At 30.8% G+C, this 13,927-nt stretch overlaps 1 protein-coding gene and 1 long non-coding RNA gene across 3 annotated transcripts; one reads left to right on the top strand and one right to left on the bottom strand.

Moving 5' to 3' along the window:
- Positions 1–930: 930 nt before the first annotated feature.
- LOC114938331 (uncharacterized) lies at positions 931–1,827 on the bottom strand. Its single transcript, XR_003821051.2, has 3 exons — positions 1,763–1,827; positions 1,534–1,687; positions 931–1,314 (listed from the first exon to the last, which is right to left on the bottom strand). It is a non-coding gene; the product is annotated as an uncharacterized LOC114938331 (long non-coding RNA).
- Positions 1,828–9,117: 7,290 nt separating this feature from the next.
- On the top strand, positions 9,118–13,095 carry LOC146723351 (uncharacterized). Of its 2 annotated transcripts, XM_085482449.1 has the most exons (5): positions 9,118–9,412; positions 9,494–9,641; positions 9,722–9,936; positions 10,223–10,531; positions 12,729–13,095. In XM_085482449.1, the coding sequence occupies exons 2-5, from the start codon at positions 9,529–9,531 to the stop codon at positions 12,734–12,736; spliced, it is 645 nt and encodes a 214-aa protein (XP_085338575.1). In that variant the 5' UTR covers positions 9,118–9,412; positions 9,494–9,528; the 3' UTR covers positions 12,737–13,095. The 2 variants fall into 2 exon arrangements, with proteins under 2 accessions (XP_085338575.1, XP_085338574.1); XM_085482448.1 differs by lacking the exon at positions 12,729–13,095 and having other exon boundaries at positions 10,223–12,722.
- Positions 13,096–13,927: the final 832 nt, after the last annotated feature.

Consider the following 13,927-nt stretch of genomic DNA (forward strand, 5'->3'; position numbering starts at 1 on the left):
ATTATACTGAAAAATAAAATTTTAAAATAGACGGGACGTCACAATAGCAATAAAGTACCTCAGCTCGTGCGACCCACGGGGTACCGAGAACCGTGTTTCTTGTGACGTCCTGCTATTGGTCGAAACCCTAAATTTTTCGCGCTAACATCATTTCTTGCGAGAATTTATATAATTAACTATTTTGAGAATGATTTAACTTAGAATTAGACTATGTGATACAATAAAAGGCCAACTTAACGAGCTTATAAGATATTAATTAAAAAAATTTTTTATTATTTTACGTCATAATATAATGTTACAAAAGATAAACGTTTCGACTGTACGTTAAGTTGGCCTTTTATTGTATCACATATTTTAATTGTATACGAGCCGAAGTTTAATTTATAATATATATATTAAAATTAGACGTTTTTATCATTTATCGTTAGTAATACCGGCATAGGGATTCTTCTAGTTGTAACGAGTCTAGGGACTAGCAACGCGACCAATCCAACACAACAAGCGCATACCTATAAATTACTAGTCGTCGCCATCTCTTACAACCCTAACGGCACAGTATATGTATAACCAGTAGCGGCACTTCGTGTCGGTTCTTTTGATGTCAGTGTCCGAAATCATGTGACATGTCGCCATGTTCTTGATAGTAATAGCGCGCTTATATTTAAATTGTGAGAAAAAAAGGCAACTATATATAAACAATTATTTTTATAATTGTGCAGACAATTATTGTATAAATAACCACAATGTATATTTTCTTGAAATACATATTACATATGTAACATTAAAGTAACGCAAATAATCATATAAACATAAAAAAAGAAGAAATTTAACAAATAATAATATTAAAATATACCTATGTGTTATTTAATAAATAATTTTTTATTATGTTTGTGTATTATTTAATAAATTATTTATATTAAACAAGTAACATATTTATTATTGCCATTTTATTTATAAACATATTGATGTACATTTAGATTATTTACAATTGAAATGTATATAATGTGTAAAATTACGATAAATTCGTGATCAATGATTCCAATTTTTTGTTATACTCTTCAAAAATACGAAATCTCAAATTTTAGATGTATATAAAAATTGATAATATATAAATGTATATAACAATTCTATGTAATTTACAATTGATTATAAAAGACTAATTTGTTTTATATTATCAGGTGTATTATTGTTTATCTGTTTAATGTACTTAAATTGATTTCTGTCTTGTTATTATGAATACGTATGAATACTTATAAGATAAGCTCCATTTTGTGGATAGGTATGTGTTGAATAATTGAACAGGAATTCAGTCACCTAGAAAACAATATTAATTATAAAATAAAACACTTTTTATTAATATTTTTAATATTATAATGTTTAGAAAAAACAAAAATTAGACATTTTCTGCATTTTTAACGCACACACACATATATATATATGTAGCAATTGTGCTCTAGAATAAATGCTATTGTAATTTTAGAAACAATTAAATTTTATATATACGTATATAGGATATTGTCAAACAATTAATACCTTTCTGGATGAGATGGAAAGCGAAAAAAGCTCAAGTGATGACTGGAGCCGGAATTTTCATTGCAATCTTGCATTGTGCACGTGAAACCACCAACAACTACGCGACGTTCCATTATTATAACAATGTTTTTTAAAAATATTTTCAGACCTGAAACTTAACAGAGTCCTTTAATTAACTTGAATTCATTAATAGGCTATATTTATTTTGATAAACACAACCACCACTTACTGTGTTTACAACTCACTGTACGCCATATTGTGGATAGTAATCCAACGCATGCGCCGTAGCATTTCTTCGACGCTATTTTTCTTGAGTGACGCTACTGGTTATACATATACTGTGCTAACGGTATGAACGATAAATGCGAAATGTAATCAATGTGTGCAAATCTATTAATCAATGTGTGAATCCTATAATCAACATGTTTTAAATTGAATAATCTTATTTATGGAATAGTTAAAATGATGAATCGTCTGAATAAATATCTTAATCACACAATAGTGAATGAGTTATAAAAATTGATAAATTCTAATGGCCGAGTATTTGTCATAAAATATTCTATAAAATCTTTTCTTTAATTTATAAGATAACGTAAACGATGCGCCTCAATTGTAATTATATTTATGGAACCTTACTATCTTATCACTATTATCAATGATTGAAACTACTCGGATTCTTGCAACTTAGTATCAGAGATGTTATTCTCCTTTTTTCAATATATTCACATAAATAAGGATTCCCTGAATATAACAACATTTCACCGTAACTATATAAGAATATACCACGTTATGAAATCATAACTATATAATTTAACAATCATAATTTCATTTTATTATATTAAATTGCAATAACTAGAATATAGCAGAAAATTATATAGAGAACGAGTTTAGAAACGTATAGAAACTAGCAAGCAAACAATAGAACCCCAACGTGCGGCTACCGTTTGAACTTTCTTTGTCGCCCGGACCGCCCCCGATCTTGATACGATAAGCAACCCCGCGTCTTTCGGGATGCTAACACCTGCACGTCATGAACCTCGAGAACCAACAAATCATAGACTTTTACGACTTATTCTCTCTTAGATTTTCTCGTCGCCTATCACCTTATATAGTCACAGTAGATTCTCTTGATCATATTTGGTCAAAAGAAGAGCTCACTCGTTGCCTTCTCAAAATCCCCAAACCACTCTCTTCTTTTATAAGAGAATTTATTATGATATCTTCTTAGAAAAGCGTTTTCGTGGGAATCCTTCCACCCAAAAATTTGCACACGACACCAAGATTTTTCGTTTTCGAGGGGTATATAAACCCTAGAAAATCTGGCCACATGACGGCATTTTATCATAGAAAAGTTACAATGTACATCTTAAATTGTCGCTAGCCAAGAAGTGCAGCAACAATTTCGTATCATTCTAAAAAGATCATAACGATCTATAACGCGAATCTCGAAATATATAACTTTGTCAACGACACCTAATCGCTGTAACCCCGCGTAAATTGTAACTTGGTATATTGTTCAAGTCACGGGTTAGCCGTCGACCTTGCTGACTTCTTAATTCTTAATCGCGCACAATTTGTAACCGGCTTAAAAGACGAAAGAACTTCAATGCATCGTACAACCTAGTGTTTGATTTCGCCATAAGCACCCCACGACCGAGGTCCTTGCAAGAGAGCGAAGCTGGCCAGGCACATCACAGGTCTACGAAGAGTTCGTCGTCTTAAAGGTAGGAATCTGTTAATCACGCAGATCATCCGACACTTTAGCATTACATAAAAATTCGAACGAGTTTCGAAGGTCGCGCAGATTTCTTTCAAGCATTATCCAATCACCTTCCAATTATCCTATCAATAAGGAAATATATCAATATTAGATAATAGATTCTAGCATAAAAACAGAACTTCTATTATTACTCTAATAATTTCTTTCATTCTCATTTTCATATTTCCCGCCCCCGAGCACTTAACAGTGCACCAAAGACTACTCTCTTATCAATACTTTAATTATTTCCCGCTCCCGAGCACCTAACAGTGCACCGGAGGCAACTCTCTTATCAACGCCCTGATTATTTCCCGTCCCCGAGCACCTAACAGTGCACCGGAGGCAACTCTCTTATCAATGCCCTGATTATTTCCCGCCCCCGAGCACCTAACAGTGCACCGGAGGCAACTCTCTTATCAACGCCCTGATTATTTCCCGCCCCCGAGCACTTAACAGTGCACCGGAGGCAACTCTCTTATCAACACCCTGATTATTTCTCGCCCTCGAGCACTTAACAGTGCACCGGAGGCAACTCTCCTATCAACGCCCTGATTATTTCTTGCCCCCGAACACCTAACAGTGCACCGGAGGCAACTCTCTTATTAACGCCCCAAGGTAGATCTTTTTCCTCAATCTTCTCTTTCCTAATAAACGATACTAGGAGATCAATAATTTGACGAATGTTATTTTGTCAATTCTCTAGTTAATTGGATTTGATTCAATTAACGTAATCTCTTTCAGTATACCACCCCTAGTAGTATTCTCCTAGTAACATCTAATTTAAATAAATATTCCATTATTATTTAATGACAATTTATAAATGAATACACGAGAACAGAAGATCAAATGTCGAAAGAAACGTAATCGTAGGGCAGGTAAGAAAAATCAAGCTAAAAGTGTCGCGTCTACATTGCTCAGACGACAGTCTTTGAAAAATAACTCTCGCATCAAATCGTGTGAAATAGTTGCCTTTTCTCCGGAGACTATAAGAAGATTGAAGATTTCATCTATTCAACTAAATCTTGACAATAACCTCGTAGTGAACAAAGGAACTCCCCCTCATACTGAGATCGAACCCTCGATCAACTGACCTCTTAATTCATTTGAATTCTCAATTCTTGAACTACCAAGTTCAATTGATTCCTTAATAGAAGAAGCACTTAATTATTTTAATCTCAGAACTAACTTCCCAGAGTTATCACCAATTTCAGACAAAGGAATACCCCCTGATTCAGGAATAGAATCATTGCCAGACAAACCATCTAATATATTTAGTTCGGAAACCGATTCTTCAGAGCAGTTACTAATCACGGAATTACAAGAATTAGTATCGCAAGTAGAAAGAAATAATTTCCAGGAACAATCTTATCCTACGGACGAAGTACAAACAATAAAAGACCAATTCTCAGAACAGTTACTAATTGCAGAACTGTGTGATTTAGTATCACAAATAGCCCATACAGCACAGATTATTGCAATTATATTGCAGCAACGTTGCAATGTTGCAATTTGCAATGCAACATTATAAAGACATTGCAGAGATATAAGTGCACAAAATTCCAGCACACTTGTAGCAACATGACATTAATATTTCGGAAATATTGCATGTAATCCAAATTCTATAATTTATATATTGTAATATATATAAATTAACTACAACGTATTTTCATTTATGATTTATTTACATTTATATACCTGTATATGCAACATTAGTTTATGGTTGCAATAACAATGCATTATTGCAAACTCATAACATATTGCAATATTGTTGTAATATTTTGTTGCAATCTTCCAAAAAGCGGACATTTTAACATTGCTGCAATTCAACAGCAATGATGTAGCAATATTTTGCAGTAAATTTGCAATATTGCAATATTGCGGTGAAAGATTGTTGTAAAGTTTTTGCAATCTATCGGTGCTGTATGGGAGAAGAAGATACTTCTCAGAAGCAAACTCATCGTAAGGATTTGATACAATCATTAAAAGATCAGTGTCCAGACAATTTATTTGAAATCGATCAATATACTAATTATCTAGATATTTAACTATTCTCCTAATGTCTACCTAAATACGATTGACGGAATCCAGCGGTAAATTAACGAAGATATTAATACGACATTGATGCAATCTCCATCAGTACATTTTCCTTATTAATATCTCCCTGACAATATCCCCTTATTAAATTAGATACGTCACTACTATTCTATGCCCCATAATATCATTAAAACAGAAGATCGCACGTCGAAATAAAAGAAATCATAGAGCAGGTAAAAAGACTCGCGCTAACCGCGCCGCATCTACCTTACGTTAGTTCCAGCGACAAGTCCTTGACAAAACCTTCTTTACGGACGAAAGAATCTTCCCAGACACAAAGATCGAATCCTCAATTGACGAATTAACTAATTCTTTTGATTTTAACCACGACATTTTCGAATCATCATTATTCACAGAACTGTGCGATTTAGTATCGGAAATAGAGGAGGAAATCTCCCAGGATCTAATAAAATTCTTAGAAGAACAGTGTCCGGATATCTCATTTAAGGGTCGGCAGTACACCCAGGCAAACTCCGAATTGATATTGGAGACCTCGTGCGGTGACAACGCGAAACTCCGGTTTCAGTGTTGCCAACGCCGAGAAACCAATTCTCGGGTTTTATGTAGTGGTGTATGTCTGTACACGTACATACACCACTGCATCGCTCACGCGGACGCACGTAAGAGAGACAAGGACCGATAATCACGTGTTCTCCTTGTTCCTCTACCGTGCCGGTATACGCGAGATGCCGCCTAAAAATGCTTTCTGGCCTTCCGTAGCAGAAAGCAGTAACGTAGCAAGACTAATAAGCACCCATTTTTGTAAATTTAATATATGCTTATGCACATATGTGGATATATTATTTATATATAAATATATATATATATAAAATATACTAATTTACTCTCAATTATATATGCTACTGTTATTATTTATCATTAGACAATTATAAAACAGAGGTTATAGATTTGGTCTGACTACACTGGCCTCAAATTAAAGTTGTATATATATTTATTTTAACATTTCGACCATACGGGATGTGGTCCTTTTCAAAAATACAGATTGGAATATCAGAGAGTTACAGCATTTCGTCTTTAAGATGTAAGCGCAAATTATGATTCGGAGAGATTTAACTTGTCAAATAATAAAATATAAAATAAATTATAAAACATATACATATATAATTTGTAGTGCTATATATATATATATATATATATGTTTTATAATTGTCTAATGATAAATAATAACAGTAGCATAATTGAAAGTAAATTAGTCTACAATGTTAGACACGGGTACTTGTTAGATTTGATAATTTATTGCTTATACTTTTTCGAGAGACAAGAATAAGAGAACGAATATAAATTATTATTAGCTTGTATAGCAATCATAGATTGACGAATATGCGTTGGTTATTCTTGATTTCTTTCTATTATTGATGTTATTGTATAATTTGCTCCATATAATACTTATAACATAAAAGAACTTATGTCGAGTAATATTGATCAATGCAAAGGATGTTCAGTATGTATCACCCAGTAAATTATTAGAGTTCAAATATATCAATATCAATTTTTTAATAATATATTGGAATACAGAGAAATGATAAAAAAATATATTTCGGCAATAAAAATTTTATAAATATATTGAAAATATTTTTACTACACGCGCGCGCGCACGCACACACACACACACACACACACACACACCCACATACACACTATATAAATGCAAAATAATACAGAAAATAAATTTTTAATAAAAATCAACATACCAGCTATTTGTGTGTGCATATGTAGCTGCAAGCATGCAACGGATTTATTACTTGATAAATTTATTTACAGACTTATTTTGCATTTATATATATATATATAGTGTATGTAATTGTAAAAATGATTAAAATATTTTCAATATTTAAAAATTTTCAAGTTTATCGCCTTATATTTCTATAATTTTTTCTATATTCTAATATATTGTAAAAAAATTGATATTGATATATTTGAACTCAAGTTTTTTACGTGATTGAATATTATTGCATTGAGCCATCATACGTTACTCGTAAGTTCTTTTACGTTATAATAGTATTTATGCAGCAGAGAGAAAGAGATAAGAGAGAGATTATACAATATAACTTTAATAATCGAAAAAATCACGATAACGCTATTGTCATATCTATGTGTGTGCATATATATAAACATATTAATTTGCATATTATCTACCCAGACAGCACCAAGTCTAAAATTGACGCATAAGATAGCATTAAGAAATCTTTAAGACAGCTATCTTATGATATGATATCAAAAAGACATCTTAGAAAGATATCTTACGCGCCAATTTTGGACTTGGTGTTGTTTGGGTATATAAATAAAATATGTACACAAATAAAATAATATTTGCATAAATATTATTTTATTTGTACATATTTTATTTACATAGATTATATGCAAATATTTAAATAAATCATTCGATAATTTATTACACATTTTATTTATTATATAGATTTATATATATAGATTATATGCAAATATTTAAATAAATCATTCGATTATTTGTTACAGATGCATAATGTGAAATATATATTGCGTACACGAAACGATAATTGGACGATAATGTTAGGCAAGAATTATTGCTATTCTTATTGTTCTTTTACATATAATATACATATACAGAGAAACAACGATAATACGAAAACCGGTTCTTGCTGATATCTACCAATAATCGCATTCGTTCAACGCATTAGTGTTCGTGTCTACATGGATGTTACTACATATGCGATGTAAGAGAGACAAGGACAGAATGATAGTCTCTCCTTGTCAAGCTGTTAGCTGTCAGTATAGGTTTGTTCGCGTCGCATGACCTAACTTGCTCTTTTTTACTTCAATGAGCTCGTATTGGTCCAATTCGAGGAGCGCACCAATACGAGCGCATTGGAGTAAGAAGGAGCATATTGGGGCATGCGACGTGAACAAATCTAGTATGTTACCACGGAAATTTCCCCTGCTCCTTATGAATCTAGTGAGAATCTTATCGTCCAGATATTTCATAAAATAAGTGACATAACTTTGGTTTTTTTTTTTAAATATATTCTTGATATAATAAAGTAGTCCGCCAAAGAGTCGGATTTTGCATTTTTGCTCTGAAAAATTTATAATAAATAAAATACGGACTCCTGGCTAACCCAACCTTACCCGTTACTAGCTGCGCATTCCCCCAAGTTATATTATAAATTTTATTTTCATCTTTTTTTCAATAAATAACTCTTTGGCGGACTGCATTTGAGCTTACTGATTAAGAATATCATAAATTTAATAAGATTCATTCAGTAGTTTCGCTAATATCTGGAATATAAGAATCTCTAATTCCCGGCCGGCCGATAGGCGTCTCCACCATGTCGCCTGCCGACCCTTAAAATCGATCAATATGCTAGTTATTTAAATATTTGAATCATTTCTCAAATGTCATCAGAATGTACTATTGAAGAAAACCAGAAATTAATTAACGAAGAAATTCATACAATAATAAGTATAATTTTCGCCCTACTAACAGACGTTTTAGAGGAAAACATCGATTTAGACCAATTTCTCGTCTGTTTAGATAACATTCCGGATCCATTGCACATGATAAACGTGAGACTTCACGGAAACCGATAATTTGTGTAATTTAAATAATTGTTTAATAATAAGACCCCATGAGATTCTTAAGACCTTAAGCACAGTATATGTATAACCAGTAGTGTCACTCAAGAAAAATAGCATCGAAGAAATGCTACGGCGCATGCGTTGGATTACTATCCACAATATGGCGTACAGTGAGTTGTAAACACAGTAAGTGGTGGTTGTGTCAATTCAATTCAATTCAATTCTTTATTCTTCCCCTGAGGGATTGAAGGCGCTTTTGAAGGAGCGTTCCCCAATCTTACACAAACTCTTACAATCTTTACTTATATCTACTCTTATCTCTACTCTTACATCTAATTTACAAATAACTTAATTCTACCTTAACCTACTTATCTACTACTTTAGAGAGAGAAAGAGCCGTCCCTACCTATCGCTTCGCTTCGGCTTCCGATTCCCCATATATTCTCCACCGTAAGTGGTGGTTGTGTTTATCAAAATAAATATAGCCTATTAATGAATTCAAGTTAATTAAAGGACTCTGTTAAGTTTCAGGTTTGAAAATATTTTTAAAAAACATTATTATAATAATGGAACGTCGCGTAGTTGTTGGTGGTTTCACGTGCGCAATGCAAGATTGCCATGAAAATTCCGGCTCCAGTCGTCACTTGAGCTTTTTTCGCTTTCCATCTCATCCAGAAAGGTATTAATTGTTTGACAATTTCTTATATACGTATATATAAAATTTAATTGTTTCTAAAATTACAATAACATTTATTTTAGAGCACAATTGTGGCTACAAGCATGCGGAATAAAAAAAGATATTGCACCAAAAAAGTTATATAATAATTATAGAGTTTGCTCAAAACATTTTCTATCTTATATGTTTTTGAACGATTTAAAGAATCGACTTCAACCACATGCAGTTCCGTGTGCAATTTTTAACAATGATGATACGAATAAAGAAGATACTACATCTACACTAAATGAAATCAATAGTAAATAATATTTTCTATTAAGTGTATATTATTACATTTATACTTATAAGTTAACTGATTATTTAATGTATTAGTATTACTACGTTCTAAATTAAAAAAATATTTTAGTAGAAACTTCAACAGAACATTCTACAATAAGCAATGTAGAAGCAAATGTATTAAGTGCTGTGACCATGTGTTCGACAACCGATATGACAGATAGAATATTTTCAATCAAAAAAATGTGCTCAATCTGGATTTAGTTAGATTTCTTTCAAAGTTGTTTCATGTTTATTTGTAATTTTAGATGTAAACATCAATTTTACTGACAATGAGACTGTGTCAACTAATGATCCGGCATGTACAAATGAACACAAAGCTACTCAAACGGAATTAAAATTATTGAATAATACTCCAAGGAAACAAGCTCTTAAAAGAAAGTGTGATGCTGCAGAAAAAAGAGCAAAACGCGCAAAATTAAAATATAAGGAAGAAAATAAGAGTATAGAAGACATTACATTCAGTGATTTTCAAAGACTTTTGTATAAATTTTATCCAAAACCCATAGCTGATTTTATGAAAGCTCAAGCAGATAATCTTAATCACAAAAAACACGGTAAAAGATATACGAAAGAATTTAAAATGTTTTGTTTAAATTTGTATTTTAAAGGGCCTAAAGCATATAGATTATTAAGTAATACTTTTATTTTACCATCGAAAAGAACACTTGAACGCTCAATAGAAGAACTTATAATTTCTCCAGGTTTACATGACATTATATTTGAAAGACTTAAAGTTAAAACTGAAAATTTAAATGTATTAGATAAATACTGCTGCATCAGCATTGATACAATGTCATTAAAAGCAAATTTATTTTATATAATTAATAGAGACGAAGTCATTGGATTTCATGATACAGGTTACACTAAAAGTTTCTTAACTGCATGTAATGCAGCGGTAATTATGGTCAGAGGTTTGACAAATAAATTTAAGCAACCACTTGGTTATTTTTTCCTTAATTCTGCTATGAATGCAGATGAATTATAAAAGATTACTATTGAATGTGTTACAAAGCTTCAAAATATAAATCTAACAGTTATTACACAAGTTACAGATATGGGTACGGATTATCAAAAAACAGCTAAAAAATTTGGTGTAACGGAAGAAACTCCTTATTACATAGTGAATGAGCAAAAAATATTTTACTTCTTTGATCCACCACATCTCATTAGAGCAGCTAGAAATAATTTGTTAACTAATGTTATTAAATCAGGAGATAAAATTCTCTCATGGAAATATATTGAAAAATTATTTGAAATAGACAAAAAAAACATAAACAAATTAGTACCTAAATTGGCTCAGGACACACACATTCATCCCAATAATTTTCAGCGAATGAAAGTAAAATACGCTGCTCAAGTGTTAAGTTTTTCTGTAGCTTCTGCTATTAATTCAATGATTGCTCTTGGACATTTTCCGGAAACTGCTAAAGATACATCAGAATATATTGAAAAATTAGATGCTGCTTTTGATATTTTTAATTCATCATATGTAAAAGGAAAGAAATCAAGTAGAAACGCGTTTGTAGCCTCAGAAGAACAAATAGAATTGTTAAAATTATTACAAACATATTTTTGCAGCCTAAAAGTTTTTACCAAAGATGGTAAAGACATTACAAAAAAAGTTAATGTATTTAGATACTGGAATCAAAACATAAATAGCTTAAATAAAATGTGGGAATACTTGCAGGAAATTCGATCAGGATTTAGATTTTTATTAATGCGGCGTATTAACCAAGATATACTCGAACATACCTTCGGAGATATTAGAAATTTATCGGGCAATGCATTTAACCCAACTCCAGTGCAATTTTATTATTCTTTTAGAAAATCATTTGCTACAAAACATTGTTCAGTTATTGAGACAGGAAATTGTACCTTAGATGTTGAGGAATTGCAAATAGATATGGTGACTAGAATAGCTCAGTTTGAACAGGAATCTTTTGTACAAAATACATCATTGCAAAAAAATATTTCACCTATTCAAATTGATGACCATGATTATCGACAAAAAGACATTGTTGAAGCTAATGCATTTTATTACATTTGTGGTTATCTTATGTCAAAGAGTCTAAAAAAACATTCCTGTGATACATGTGAGACTTTTGCCAAAGATATTGACAATTTTAATGATAATAGATATTATACATTATTTAAAGCATTAAAATCTACGGAAAAAAATATATACGGCAGCTTATGCGTTCCGAATCAATTATTTGTGACCTACGTAGAAAATTTAGATAATATTTTTTTTGAGAATTTACGTACACTTATTTTAAATGAATCCGTTCTTTATAAAATGATTATTCTTTTAGAAACAGTTCCTTGTCCTCACCCATGTACAAACTTTCCAACAAAATATTTTCTCTCATTGTATGCCAGAGTTCGTCTTTATTTTACATTAAAATTTGCCAACAAGCGTTTTAAAACTCAAGAAAGAAACAAAAAAATTATAATTTTGACTCATAAATAATTTATTATAATTAATATTTGTTTTTATAAAAATTTATTTTTAGTTTTAGTTTCAGATTATTTTGTTTAACCTTTATTAATATGCGATATGTTGTTATATAATTATAATTACATTTTGTTATCTAATATGTCATGCTACATATATATATATATATATATATATATATATATGTGTGTGTGTTAAAGATACAGAAAATGTCTAATTTTTGTTTTTTCTAAACATTATAATATTAAAAATATTAATAAAAAGTGTTTTATTTTATAATTAATATTGTTTTCTAGGTGACTGAATTCCTGTTCAATTATTCAATACATACCTATCCACAAAATGGAGCTTATCTTATAAGTATTCATACGTATTCATAATAACAAGACAGAAATCAATTTAAGTACATTAAACAGATAAACAATAGTACACCTGATAATATAAAACAAATTAGTCTTTTATAACCAATTGTAAATTACATAGAATTGTTATATACATTTATTTATTATCAATTTTTATATACATCTAAAATTTGAGATTTCGTATTTTTGAAGAGTATAACAAAAAATTGGAATCATTGATCACGAATTTATCGTAATTTTACACATTATATACATTTCAATTGTAAATAATCTAAATGTACATCAATATGTTTATAAATAAAATGGCATAATAAATATGTTACTTGTTTAATATAAATAATTCATTAAATAATACACAAACATAATAAAAAAATAATTTATTAAATAACACATAGGTATATTTTAATATTATTACTTGTTAAATTTCTTTTTTTTTTATGTTTATATGATTATTTGCGTTACTTTAATGTTACATATGTAATATGTATTTCAAGAAAATATACATTGTGGTTATTTATACAATAATTGTCTGCACAATTATAAAAATAATTGTTTATATATAGTTGCCTTTCTTTCTCACAATTTAAATATAAGCGCGCTATTACTATCAAGAACATGGCGACATGTCATATGATTTCGGACACTGACATCAAAAGAACCGACACGAAGTGCCGCTACTGGTTATACATATACTGTGCCTTAAGGGTCGGCAGGCGACATGGTGGAGACGCCTATCGGCCGGCCGGGAATTAGAGATTCTTATATTCCAGATATTAGCGAAACTACTGAATGAATCTTATTAAATTTATGATATTCTTAATCAGTAAGCTCAAATGCAGTCCGCCAAAGAGTTATTTATTGAAAAAAAGATGAAAATAAAATTTATAATATAACTTGGGGGAATGCGCAGCTAGTAACGGGTAAGGTTGGGTTAGCCAGGAGTCCGTATTTTATTTATTATAAATTTTTCAGAGCCAAAATGCAAAATCCGACTCTTTGGCGGACTACTTTATTATATCAAGAATATATTAAAAAAAAAAACCAAAGTTATGTCACTTAAGAGTTTAACTAGGCTCTGTAATATATAAATATAAATTTAACATATATAAGATAGGCAATAAGAGCCAAATCGC

This window comes from Nylanderia fulva, unplaced genomic scaffold (genome assembly GCF_048542155.1).
Source record: "Nylanderia fulva isolate GAGA-0341 unplaced genomic scaffold, ASM4854215v1 Scaffold204, whole genome shotgun sequence".
NCBI classification, from domain to species: domain Eukaryota; kingdom Metazoa; phylum Arthropoda; class Insecta; order Hymenoptera; family Formicidae; genus Nylanderia; species Nylanderia fulva.